Source organism: Pteropus medius, unplaced genomic scaffold (assembly GCF_902729225.1).
Source record: "Pteropus medius unplaced genomic scaffold, Ma_sr-lr_union100, whole genome shotgun sequence".
Taxonomy (NCBI): domain Eukaryota; kingdom Metazoa; phylum Chordata; class Mammalia; order Chiroptera; family Pteropodidae; genus Pteropus; species Pteropus medius.
This window is the reverse complement of record NW_024351729.1, coordinates 13,581,251-13,594,075: the sequence shown is the minus strand read 5'-3', so window position 1 is coordinate 13,594,075 and position 12,825 is coordinate 13,581,251. Positions and strand designations below refer to the sequence as shown.

At 38.8% G+C, this 12,825-nt stretch overlaps 2 protein-coding genes and 2 non-coding genes across 9 annotated transcripts in view; 1 reads left to right on the top strand and 3 right to left on the bottom strand.

Annotated features, from left to right (window-relative positions):
- CMKLR2 (chemerin chemokine-like receptor 2) overlaps positions 1-7,771 on the top strand; it is a 45,213-nt gene extending 37,442 nt beyond the window's left edge. For all 6 annotated transcript variants that reach the window (XM_039844539.1, XM_039844541.1, XM_039844540.1 and 3 more), the window contains one exon: positions 1,033-7,771. In XM_039844539.1, coding sequence (XP_039700473.1) covers positions 1,061-2,128 — 1,068 coding nt within the window. In that variant the 5' untranslated portion in view covers positions 1,033-1,060 and the 3' untranslated portion in view covers positions 2,129-7,771. The remainder of the gene's footprint in view (positions 1-1,032) is intronic.
- Positions 7,772-9,881: 2,110 nt separating this feature from the next.
- Positions 9,882-12,707, bottom strand: EEF1B2 (eukaryotic translation elongation factor 1 beta 2). The gene is made up of 6 exons (XM_039844545.1): positions 12,401-12,707; positions 11,754-11,876; positions 11,029-11,155; positions 10,724-10,790; positions 10,191-10,316; positions 9,882-10,080 (listed from the first exon to the last, which is right to left on the bottom strand). The coding sequence occupies exons 1-6, from the start codon at positions 12,478-12,480 to the stop codon at positions 9,926-9,928; spliced, it is 678 nt and encodes a 225-aa protein (XP_039700479.1). The 5' UTR covers positions 12,481-12,707; the 3' UTR covers positions 9,882-9,925.
- On the bottom strand, positions 10,443-10,576 carry LOC120587916 (small nucleolar RNA SNORA41). Its single transcript, XR_005649102.1, has one exon. It is a non-coding gene; the product is annotated as a small nucleolar RNA SNORA41 (small nucleolar RNA).
- Positions 10,868-10,945, bottom strand: LOC120587914 (small nucleolar RNA SNORD51). The gene has a single exon (XR_005649100.1). It is a non-coding gene; the product is annotated as a small nucleolar RNA SNORD51 (small nucleolar RNA).
- Positions 12,708-12,825: the final 118 nt, after the last annotated feature.

Genomic DNA, 12,825 nt, shown 5'->3' with positions numbered 1-12,825 from the left:
TGCCCCATTAATGATTGTAACTCCATGAAATGAATATAACTATAATCTTTTTTCTATTTAATTTGAAATACTAACAATAAGGAATAACATAAAATAAAATTGGTAAAGCTAAAATTGCACCCAGCAAACTTTGTGTTGATTGAAATAGACCTTTAAGTCTTAACTCAGGAAAACTGTCCTTGATAGGGGGACCACAAAAGAAAACTTAATTTGGGTGAAATCATAATAAATAAAATTTGGTATGGACAAAAATAAGTAGTAAAACTGATTAGTAAATCAATTCTTTGGTGTAAATGTAGAAAATAATTAAATCAATTCAAAACAAAGGAATTTCAGTAAAATAAAAATTTAAAACTTAACTGCACTCTATAGGCAATTAATGGAGAAATTAAACAGCTATAGTCAAGTTTACTCTAAAAGATACCTTTTGATTGAAAAGCCTTCCACATTAATATAATACTGATGAACATGTTTGCATTTATAAACACAGAATCAAAACATCCAAGGGTGAAATACAGTGAATAAAAATCTCTAGTGCTTTCCTGTGACATCCAGATGGATGGGTCAAGGAAATAGTTGGAACTCTATATCTGGAGCTTAAGAAGTTAAGGTACAAATAGAGAGCTTAAGAAGTTAGGGTACAAATAGAGATTTTGAAGTCATTATCACGTAAGTATTAATTTTTTTTTTTTTTGCATCTTCTGTAAAATAATGCATAGGAAAAACCTAATAGATATCTTTTGAATGTTAGATTCTCTCTAGTCAGCCCTTCAAATACTATGAACTGAGGAATCAAACCTGTAGAGGCAGTCATTTTAACTTAACACTTACTGCATATTTTACAAAAATGAACTCTCACAGCTTTGAGAAAAATCAGTGCAAAACTGACGTCCCCAAGACTTGGATCTAGACTGTACTACTAAGAAATGTACTACTTCTAGCTCATAAGATAAAATATTTTTATCTTTATATTCTTTATTTGCTGAACATTTCTTGTCCTTTTCAAAATTCTTTTTAAATTTACTTCTATAGATTTCCTCATCCTCCACTTCGCAAAGTCATGGAAGATCTAGAGGAAACATTATTTGAAGAATTTGAGAACTACTCCTATTCCCCGGAATATTACTCCCCAGAGTCTGATTTGGAGGAGCAAGTCCCCCTCGTCGCTGTTCACTGGGTTTCTCTGGCGTTATACTGTGTAGCATTTGTTCTGGGTATTCCAGGAAATGCCATTGTCATTTGGTTCACAGGTTTCAAGTGGAAGAAGACAGTTACCACTCTCTGGTTTCTAAATCTGGCCGTTGCAGATTTCATTTTTCTTCTCTTCCTGCCCTTGCATATCTCCTATGTGGCCATGAATTTCCACTGGCCCTTTGGCATCTGGTTGTGCAAGGCCAATTCCTTCATTGCCCAGTTGAACATGTTTGCCAGTGTTTTATTCCTGACCGTGATCAGCCTGGACCGCTACATCCAGTTGATCCATCCTGTCGTATCTCATCGTCACCGAACCTTAAAGAACTCCCAGATTGTCATTATATTTGTTTGGCTTTTGGCTTCTCTGATGGGTGGCCCTGCCCTATACTTCCGGGACACTGTAGAGTTCAATAATCACACTCTGTGCTATAACAATTTCCATGAGCATAATCCTGACATCACTTTGATGAGGCACCATGTTCTGACCTGGGTGAAATGTATTTTTGGGTACCTCTTCCCTTTACTAACAATGAGCATTTGCTACTTGTGTCTCATCTTCAAGGTGAAGAAGCGAAGCATCCTAGTCTCCAGTAAGTATTCCTGGACCATCCTGGCTGTGGTCATGGCCTTTTTGGTTTGCTGGACTCCTTATCACCTGTTCAGCATTTGGGAGCTCACAATTCACTACAATAGCTCTTTCCACCAGGTGCTACAGGCCGGAATCCCCCTCTCCACGGCCTTAGCATTCCTCAATAGTTGCCTGAACCCCATCCTTTATGTCCTAATTAGTAAGAAGTTCCAAGCGCGCTTTCAGGCCTCGGTTGCTGAGATACTAAAGTACACATTGTGGGAAGTCAGCTGTTCTGGCACGGCGAGCGAACAGTTCAGGAACTCTGAAACCAAGAACCCGTGTCTCCTGGAAACAGCCCAGTGAAATTACTTACTACTCTTCCACAAATCAGTTTAAGGCTTTTGTGTGGATTGCCTACCAGATGCAAATGCTTTCAGATTATTTGGTTCCAAGATACAGAGCTGACCATATCTTTTTATTGTTTTTGGTCAGTTTATTGGCATCACAGTATTTTGTGGATATAAAACTTAGGAAAGAGCTTCATTTTTTCCCTCCTGCAACTTAAATTATGTGTCATTCTTGCTGATTATATCATAGTGGATTAATCAGTGCTATTGAGGCAATATCAGTTTGTACTTTTTAAATCTTAACAATACTTTAAAGTCTTAAATCTTAATATTAAATATATGACTAACTCATTTCAAAAAGGGTAAAATAAGTTTGCTTAAGCTTACTTTAATTTTGCACAGGTAATCTAATGGATCCTAAAATGTAACATATGTACTTATTTTTATTTCATGCAATCCTTGTATATAGCTTTATAAATTAAACTAATAGTTGCTTTTCTGGTAATTTAAAACATTGTTTCAATTGACTATTACTACTTAGTAGACTGCCCTCAAATCTAGTTGCTTAAAACAACTGTTTATTACTATATATCTCACAATTCAGAGAGTTAGGAATTCAAACAAAGCACAGAAAGGAGGTCCTCTCTCTGCTTTACAATGTCTGGAGCCTCAGAGGGTCTAGGATGACCCAAATGGCTGAGGTTTCCAACAGCTGGTGGCTGGCTGAGCCGCTCTCTTCCCTCCACTCCTCTCCTCTCCCTTCTTCTTCCTTCCTCTTCTCTCCTCTCTTGCCCCGACTCCCCCCACCCCCACCCCACCCTTCTTTTCTCCGCTTTGTTCACACAGCTGTTGCAGCATGGCACCTCAGGGTAGCCAGATTTCTTGTATGGCTATTTAGGGTTCCCAGGGACCAAGGTAGATGGCTTTAGTCCTCTTAACAGCTATGCCCAACACTGACACAGTATCACTTCCATTGGTCAAAGCTGTCGCAGGCAGCTCAGATTCAAGGAGGGGACATAGACCCTCCCTTTCGATGGGAATATGCTCCCATATTTAATCCTTCATGATATCAATTCAAATATAAGAGTTTTTGGGAAACTGTGGATATGTGCAAGTATGTATAAGATTGCTATAAACTTAAAACACCGACATTCAGATAGTAAGATAGGTTAGCCCAATCTCAGAATGATTGCAGGAAAAGGAAGCATGTATAACTTATTGATATAATTCCACCTTTTATTTTTTATAACTATCTTTATATAGACACTAGTGTAAGACCAAATAAAGCATACCTTTAAGTCAGGTATAAATCCGTTGCATTTTAGACTGTGATACTATTTTGACCTCTATTGATTTATCCCTTTAGCCAAAAGATGAGAATCTAAGATGTAAGATGAAATCTAAGAATCTAAGAACCGTGGTAGATAGATATTGTGAGGGATGCCAAGATGCGTATGGTATTTACAGTTTAGAAAGTGAAATTAAACTTGCCTAAAAACAATCCTATAACAAGGCACACAGTAATAATTGCCATAAGAGAGCCAAGGAAAGTGCACATTGTTCGGAGGAAAGAGACGGCATCCATTGCGGAGGTAAAGGAACACTGGAAATCGACGTCTTTGCCTTCGCGGTTCCCTAAAGATCCTGCTCCTATCTCAAGTCTCTGCCGTCATCTTTTATGAATCCAAACTCTGCTACTCACAGCAATTTTCAAAAAATTTATTTGTTTTTTATAATTTCTCAATTTTATTTTGAAAATTGTGAGGGGAGCTGTGTTATTTCTTGAATCGATATTCTTTTTTTTTTTAATTTCTTCTTTTAGTTTTTGGAAATGCTAATCTCAGATCATTTATTGGCTATGTTCCCAGACTTCTTGGTTTCTACCATGTCCAGTATGGATGAAGGGAAGGCAGAGAGAGAAAGCCTCATTGTGAGTTCCCAACCCTTTGCGCAGCCTTTAACCCTGCCCCCTCCACCACCAGGTTTTGAGATATTTTATTCTGAGTTCCCTTTGACCCCCGAGGGGGTCAACCCAGGGACACTCCCTGGGTTCCCAGTATCAGGAGAAAAGCTGGAGGATCCAAGGTAGAAAAGAGAACTTCATGGGCTCACGCTGAGTTTGGGCAAACGGAGACTCTCAAGGCTGTGGGAGATAGAGGAAGGCTGAGGAGCAGGAAGGGGATTAAACAGCCCAGGGCAGAAAGAAATTAATGGAGCAGGTGATGTTCTGGAAGTTACATTTCAAGGCAGTGCTTTCTAACTCACAGAGTTAGAAACCCATGCAGAGCCATTTATCTCATTAGGGCCTGTGAGCTTTCTAAGGGCCTATGAAAATATTTGAGATCTTAAAAAACATTATTGGCTCTAGGATACAAAAAAGAAACTTGAAAAGTTAAAATGAATAAATACCTAATTCTATGTCTATAAAAGATGTACTTTTTGTCAACTAATCAAATGAAGTATTTGATAATTACAAAAAAAACTCATATTCAATATGGGATTTCAATATGTTTCAATGTCCACTCATAAGGAGTGGAGCTTCCAAAAAGACAAGTGCTTTAAGGAAGGTCTACAAAGGTCTTAGAGGAACTTTGAATTAATCTGAAAATCTAATCAAAGTTAGGGGTCCTTTCTACAGAAAATGCTTTCAAATAAAATATCAGGGAGGCCTTAGACTCTAGCCTTAAGAACTCCAGTTTCATGGCTTTTAAAATAGCTGATAGTGGGGATATGACAGGAATCCACCAGCAGAAAATAGCAACCAGTACAGGCACTTCCCAGAGGAAACAGAAGTTAATTTTTTATTTTTATACTCAGTTTAAGGGAAGATCTGAAGAATAACGCGAGACACATGCTGACCCAGGATTGGGGACCCTAAGCCCTTCCCCTGGCAGCTAGAATCAGGTTAGTGGGGCTCTCTAGAGGTCCAATGACCAAGAGCAGAATGAATAACTGAAAACACCAAGGGATTGGAGGCAGGACAGGCACGACAGCCACTTGGGGAGGAAGGAAGGGGGCTCAGTGCCTAATTGGCAGGAGAGTAAAGAATCCCAGACACTCAGGGACTAGGGCATAGACCCAAGGAGACAGACCTGCCTCCTCCTCAAAGAAAGGAAGGTCTTAGGAATAGAGGGCAAGTCCCAGGGCCTCAGGAGGCAGGATACCTGACTTTGAATTATGGCTCCAACACATCGTAGCTCTGTGACCTTGGCAAAATTAATTCAAATTTCTAGACCTCAGTATTCCTCATCTGCACAATGGGGTTACAACAGAGCTACCTGCCACGTAAAATTATTGTGAAAATGAAATGAGTTGATGCAAGTACTTATAGGGCTTTACCCAGAGCACTTAAAGCAGCGCTCAGCCCTATAAATGCCTGACAAAAAATAGCTAGTAGTATAACGTTTACTCAATGAAACTCCTGGCATGTTCTGACTTAGTAAATGTTAGCTCTCTTCCCGCTCTTGAATGAACGTAAAACTCTCATAGGAAGAATTAGGGAACTACAGAAAGAACCTGAAAACAAGACAGTTTATAAGTACTATAAAAGAATATTATGCGCTGGGAGGCTGCAAGTGGAAGAAAGGAGAAGGATAAAAGACATCCTGAAAGAGGTATTTGACGTGCATCTGGAAGAATGGCTACAATTTTAACAAAGTGCAGGTGAGGAAAGAGGTTATTTTAGGTAGATGGCACAGCAAGAGCGAATGTACAGAGGCTGGAAAAACTTGGGTTGTGTTCAGAAAAAAAGAGTAGTCCCATTTCATAGAGACAAAGTGCAGATAGAAGATTCAAAGTTGGTGTCAGGCTTCACGAGTAATCCATAGTTTTTCAATATTCTTACATATAGGCAGTAGTTCTTTTGAGGATGAATATTTAGGAGCCTATGGACCCCTTCCTTTGATTTTTACTTTCCTGAAAGCTTTTCAGGCCAAATGTGCCAAAGGACAGATTGCCATTTGGGACATTTCCTGAACCGAACTATTGTTATACAGAGTATGTAATGAGAGAATGTTTATCAGTCTCAATTTCCTTTTTAAGTTTACTCTTGTGATATTATCTTTTCATTCTCCCTAATTGAGGGTAGGAAGCAAGGGTTACACTGATGAAAAAGGATTGTCTAAATGAAGGGATGAAGAATTTTCCTCATTCTATTACCAACACCTTATCTGGCTTATGAAGACCTGGGTTTGAGTTCTTCCTCTCCCACTGGGTGAAAAATCGGGCAAGTTATCTTTCAGAGTCCAGTCTCATCTATAAATGGTGATTAACAGTATCTGCCTTTTTTATCTCCTAGGCTTATAATAGAGTTCAAATTAGACGATGTACATGAGGCATGCTTTTTTTTTTTTTTTACTTTTTTATTCTAAGGAAAATAGTTGCCATTGCCAAATTGTATTTGTTTGGAAAAATATATATACGTATGTCTCAAAACACTAATGCAACTTTTTGTATTTGTCCTTATCTAGAAGCTTACTTTTGATAGTAAGTCAAAATGTTGACTTACTATGTTGCTATAGGTTCCATTATTTTTGAAAATTATGTTGAGCTTGTAATATATTTCACTGAATATATATGCGATAATTTATTCATTTTCATTTATATTAGGATTATAACAATCCTTTCATTTACCTGCTTCCAACTACACCATCTCCAGATTAGAGCCCTGCCTTTATTTTGTCCTTGTCTGGTTTGGAACCTTCGAGGCTCCCCACTGCCCTCATTGAATGAGCTAGCAGATAATTCAAATGATTCTACAAACTGGCCCCACCCTACCTAATCACAGTCACTGCAAATTCCAGCCAAACTGGTTGAATTGCCTTCTAAAAGTCTATTCTCATTCCTGCCTTTATCATTCTACCTTTTACACCCTCCCAGAACATTCTAACAAACTGATCAAGGTCTATCCAGTTTAAGCCCTGATTTCTCTAACAAGCTGTCCTCAATTCTGAAGTTTTGGATTACTTGCTTAATCACAAAATGACTTTTATAATTCATGTGTGTTTAAACCACCTTCATATAGTAATTTTCTTAACTCTTTATATTTTCACTGAATGAATCATTTTGAATTCCCAGTGTCCAGCCTTTTGTTGGGGATGCTGAATATGAAAAATAAACAAGGTTTCGGTTGTTATAATCACTTGAGGGTGTGCAAAAGAAGATGGTCTCTAATTTTTTGTCTTCTACTCCAAAGCCACTGTATATACCTACCTACCTATGCCTTCTGAGTTTATTGTTTCAAAAACAGCTCCTATGCAAATGTGAGTACTGCTCATAATAGCAAAAAATTGAAAACAACCTAAAGATCCAATAAACGGCCTGGTTAAATGAGACAATGGATTATGTAACTGCTAAAAAATAAAACTTTTTATGTACTGATAGGGAATATCCAAGATATAGATCATCTCTAATATATCCAAGACTATTTCAATGGGCAAAAGGCAAAATGCATTTTATGTTGCATGCTGCAGTTAGCCTATGTGTATGTTTAGACTAGTTCTGGAAAGACCTAAGACTCTGGTGATATTGGCTGTTTTTATGGAGGTGAACGGAGGCCTGGGGGATGGGGAGATTTCACTGTATAACCTCTTGAATTTTTAACTGTTAATGTATTATCTATTTTTTAAAATAAAGAAGATACTATTAAACATATTTTTTATTCAAGGCCGTGGAGTCAAGATTTTAGTCACATGCTTCATCATTTTATCTTTTTTTTTTAAGTCATAAAATGACATTCATTCCCCAACTCTAGACAATGAGTCTGACCACCAGTTAGACTTCAAGGAGGACTTCCAAACCATATTATCTTTTTAAGATTTACAGGACAGCTGTGGTCTGAACTGACCATTCCTATTTTTTAACTTTTACTTTTAACCAAATTTTTAATCATGAGTTTATTATTAACATTTGTTAATCCTTAACATTTTGGTCAAGGTATTTAGTACGCAATCCCTTTAACATGTCAGTGATTGTGAATTATTTTTGGCTGCTATTCACTAGTTACTACATCTCTTTTCAAAGCAGCATTTCCAGAATCCACAGGCAGGTTCTCCAGAAAATGAAGTGCTGCCCTCTGCTGGCTTTCATGATACTGACAACCTGGAATTTTCTACTGAAATTAGGGTCTGTTGGAACAAATTGCTTAGTGAGGGTGATTTTATTCATCAGTACGTACATATCCGATTACATAAGGTTTCTTTAGCATTTAAACAATTTCCCACATTCAAGATAGTTACATATAAAGAAAATCACATTGAGAAGGGAAAAAAAGCAGCATTGTCTGCTTCTGCTAGGAAAATTTCGACCTCAAACAAATCATTTAATCTCTGGTCTGCAAAGACCACAAAATAAGACCTTTAGAGGTCAGCAATTTCCAAGCTTTTATAAAAACTACTGTCAAGAAAAAAAGTCAAATGTTATGTATAACCCAAACTAAGATGCTACTGTTACCAGGACTTTGACTATTATTTAACGTGTGGCTTTCATCTCTTTTACCTGCAGCACTACCTCAGTATTGAAGTCCTTCGACCCCAAAAGGTTCAAATTTCCAAATGAGTACAAAGTCTCGCTTGGTCCCCACCCACCTCCACACCCAATCCAGGCTGATGAACCACAGCCTGGGAATCCATTACCTATGTAATCTCCCTTCCAGGACACAATGCTACTCAAAACACATTGCCAACACTTCCCAAGTTCTCCTTTAACAGTATACTATGAGGCATTATTTTAAACTTGCAGAATCTGCTTAGACAGGTGGTTATAATTCATGAGAAATTCTGGGACTCCTTCTCTGGGTTGTGTCCTTCAGTAACATTGCACATTCCACCTCAACAGTTAACATTTGAAATTGTGCAACTTTTCAATCGTAAGGAACCCCCAACTTGAAAATGCTAGAACAAATTATTTTGTCACCCATCTATCAATTGTCTGTCTCAGCATTTAATTCCTTTTATCTCTAAATGTTTAACCACCCAGCAAATACTGTTGACAGCCACTATGTGCCTGGTTACCATTCTATACACTTTGTATTGACTCATTTCTCGAGTCTTTAATGTACAAGTCCCAACATTTCCACTGAAGAAAATCAGCTCGGATAGTAACTCCTTGCAAAGCTCAAGGTCTGAACCATTGTAAACCTACAGGGCTAATTTCTTCATCCAAAATTTTAAGTTTAGCTCCCAGATTTAAGAACAAGACAAATATGAAAACTTGCAATATTGTGGTAAAAGTGCTACCATCATGCATTACTTAAGTCAGCACTAATGGGTACAGTAATTTTACTAAGTCCATTTCTATTAGCTTGTAAAACCTACTAAACACCTGTTATTTTTGTAACAGGTACTTTCCTCTTTTTTTGGGCTGTGTTTAATAAGAATGCTGACTCAAATTTATATTGTGAATTACATTCACTGAACTTCTAAAAACAGAATACAGATGACCCTTGAACATGTTTCTACTATGTGGGTCCACTTATACAGATTTTTAAAATATATATATAGTTGGCCCTCCATATCCCCAGGTTTTGCATCTGTATTAGTAGAGGGTTGAATGTATGGTTTTATACTTCATGTAAGGAACTCGAGCATCCACGTAGAATCCTGGAACCAAATCCATGTAGATACCTAGGAACTTAAGTTTTTAAACATAGATTTTCAGCTGCATTTACAGGGGGAAACCCTAGAGTCCCCCACCCCACCCTCACCCCTGCCACCGAATTGTTCAAGGGTCAGCTGTTCCACCCTCCTATTAAAGAGTCAAGAGCCAAGGGCTGTCTTTCAAGCTTTTATTTAAGAGTAATGATCCATGATGGATTTCAGATCTTGTTGAAAGCAGCCACATCCATGGACTGCACATAGTCCTCAAAAGCAGTGATCTGCTCCTCCAGCATATCTGTTCCAACTTTATCGTCTTCTACTACACACTGTATCTGAAGTTTTTTAATTCCATACCCCACTGGAACTAGTTTAGCTGAAAATAACATTACAAAAAAAATCTTAGTTAGAATAAGTCCTACTGGTTAACAAAGGTAACTATGCAAATTCCAGATGCCACTTTCGAAAAGCAAAGACCAAACTCACAAGAGCCCCAGACCAAGCCATCTGCTTGAATGCTCCTGACGCACTCCTCCAATTTAGCCATATCTGTCTCATCATCCCAAGGTTTCACATCTAATAAGATGGAAGACTTGGCAACAAGTGCAGGCTCTAAAAAAAGTACAAACAGCAGCATTATTCAAATACTCAATATTATTTTTTATCCTAGCTCAAGGAACTTAGTATTAATGTTTCAAAATGGATTTCTTCCTTAGCCACATAAAACTATAGAATATATCTTGTTTGTCACACATATGCCTGCTTTCTGTTTTGCTAAGAAAGAGGTGTTTAATTGTGTAACAGTTTCTTTCCCACAGAGGAATGCCACAACTGCCACCATTAAGAACAGCTGCAGACCAGTAGCTGTGGAATTTTTAAGAATTTCTAGAGAAGGTTTTGAAATCCCGACCTACTCAGTAAATGTGGAGGAAAATCACTTTGGGGATCAATCTTTGAAAAAGATTACCAACATTATTATGAAATGAATGAAGATAAATACAAATCATAAAATGACTTACTTTTGGCTTTCTTTGACTCATACTGTGCAAGGCGCTCTTCTCTTAGCCTCTTTGCTTCTTCGCTCTCCTATAAAGAAAAAATTTAACACACTTCACAAAACTGGTTGTTCCTCAGCTTAAAGACAGTGGGTCATCACAACAGACCAGCTTTATCAGAAAAAAGCAAATCATCATGAGCTCAGCCGAAAGATGGTGATTTGATTTTATTCATCATGTAACCAGTAAGAATTTTTAAAAGACAGGTGATAAAATGAAGCCAGGATTCAAATCCAAGAGTCTGATACTTACATCAATTTATGCCATACCTCTTCATCATCAGATCCAAAGAGATCAATGTCATCATCATCTTTACTATCTGTAGCTCCACTTCCAGTGGTGTCTTCCACATTAGCAGGGCCATATTTGCCCAAAGCTTTCTTCACTCCAGGCAGGCTTGTAAAAAAATTTAAATTTAACTATTAGGTTGGTATAACATCCTTTTTCAGGCAATACATGAGAACTTATTTTCATCGCTATCAATAGATCGTTTTAACACTCTCAGGGAAGTACTTTTGTACGTTTAACTTCTCACCCAACAAACATTAGCAGTACGTGACACATTATATTCAATACTCACTATGATTTACTCTTTCAGAATGAGTATTTGAGATTTCATTAAGTATGCTCAATTCCATTCTTAGTGACCTGGAGTCCACTTCCCCAAACTTCCACCCTTGTTGGCAGTTTCAGAATGGCCAAGGACTGAATGAATGAGCCACCCTCTCACCCCAGAGGTGGGCCCCCGGGGTCAGGATCCAGGAACACTGGCAGGGCACAGTGTGGGGAAAAGATGAATTGCTGTTGTCCATGTTCTACCTGTTCTGTGAAAAAATGGAGGACTTCAGTCTCTTGGCCTTCTCAAGTCACAAAGAAATTTAGCTTACAATATCCCAACAAAACTAATGAAGCCTGGGTCCAATTCTGTAACGTGAAAGTCCTGACTTAAAGCTAAGAAAGCATTCCATTCTTCAGATAATAAAAATAACTTTACCTGGCCTTTTCCTTTTCGTAAGACTTGATGTGATTATACCAACGTAGGGCATGGTACAAGTCGGCAGGTGGTGGGCCAGAGACTGCTTCAAATACTGCTACATCTGCTTGTGATGGTACATACCTGCCAATGATACAAAAAATTACACACACCTTTAAAAGAAAAGCCACAAACACCATCGAATAAACGACAAACAATATGTCTGTCAAATATATTAGTGAGATCTCACCCATTTGTTACTGAGCTACCTAGGCTGCTTTAGTTTTTATGAGAAAAAAAAAAAACTTCTTGAGATAGGGGCTATCTGTTCTGTTCTATCCACAGAATGCCTGCCACTTAGTAGCCCTCAAAGACTGCAAACTTCTTGAGCTAGGGACTATCTGTTCTGTTCTGTCCAGAGAATGCCTGCCACGTAGTAAACCTCAAAGACTATAAACCTACAGGCTTACATTAACTGAGCAATGAAGCGAAAAACCTGGTTGAATCAAGCAGGTAAGAAGAAAGCACATTTTTGACCCTTCTTCCCTCACAGTTCCCATCACAGAGGGCCCTGGGGCTCGACTTCCTTTCCTCCTGCGGCAGCGGAGGCCTCGCCACGTGGTCTCGGCCGCACCCGGCTCGGCCCCGGCCCGAGACCGTGCGCTCACCCCTCGATGTAGCTCTTGTCCGCCAGGTAGTCGTTGAGCACCTGGAGGCCAGCGGGGCTTTTCAGGTCTCCAAAACCCATGGCGTTTGCTGGTCCGGCAACTGGGCAGCAGCGGAGTTAACAGGATCGTTTGCAGTCCTCGCTGAACGTTAAGAGGGAAAAAAGAGGCCGCAAGAGTCCGGGAAATTCCTTATATAGAGACGGAGGCGTTTCCCTCCGCCGCACCGTGCCGAAGGTTAAAGGTCAAAGTATGTTACTCTCACTCTTCAACGTAAAAAGCAGGGCTCTGAATTAAATGGCCCATAAATCATCCGTGGCTTTTCTTTGGGTTTGAAAATACATTAATAAAAGGGGCATCTCTTAAATTAGTACCTCCACGGCACCGAAGAGTACAGGAAACGCCCCTTGAAGCGCCGGAGATGACCG

Bases quoted from the DNA above. Each gene is read 5' to 3' on its own strand.
- EEF1B2 (XM_039844545.1), bottom strand. From the start codon at position 12,480: ATGGGTTTTGGAGACCTGAAAAGCCCCGCTGGCCTCCAGGTGCTCAAC. The intron at 11,877-12,400 runs GTGAGCGCACGG...TATCATTGGCAG, and splicing joins GACAAGAGCTACATCGAGGG to GTATGTACCATCACAAGCAG. The intron at 10,081-10,190 runs GTGAGTTTGGTC...TGTTATTTTCAG, and splicing joins TGGCTTGGTCTGGGGCTCTT to CTAAACTAGTTCCAGTGGGG.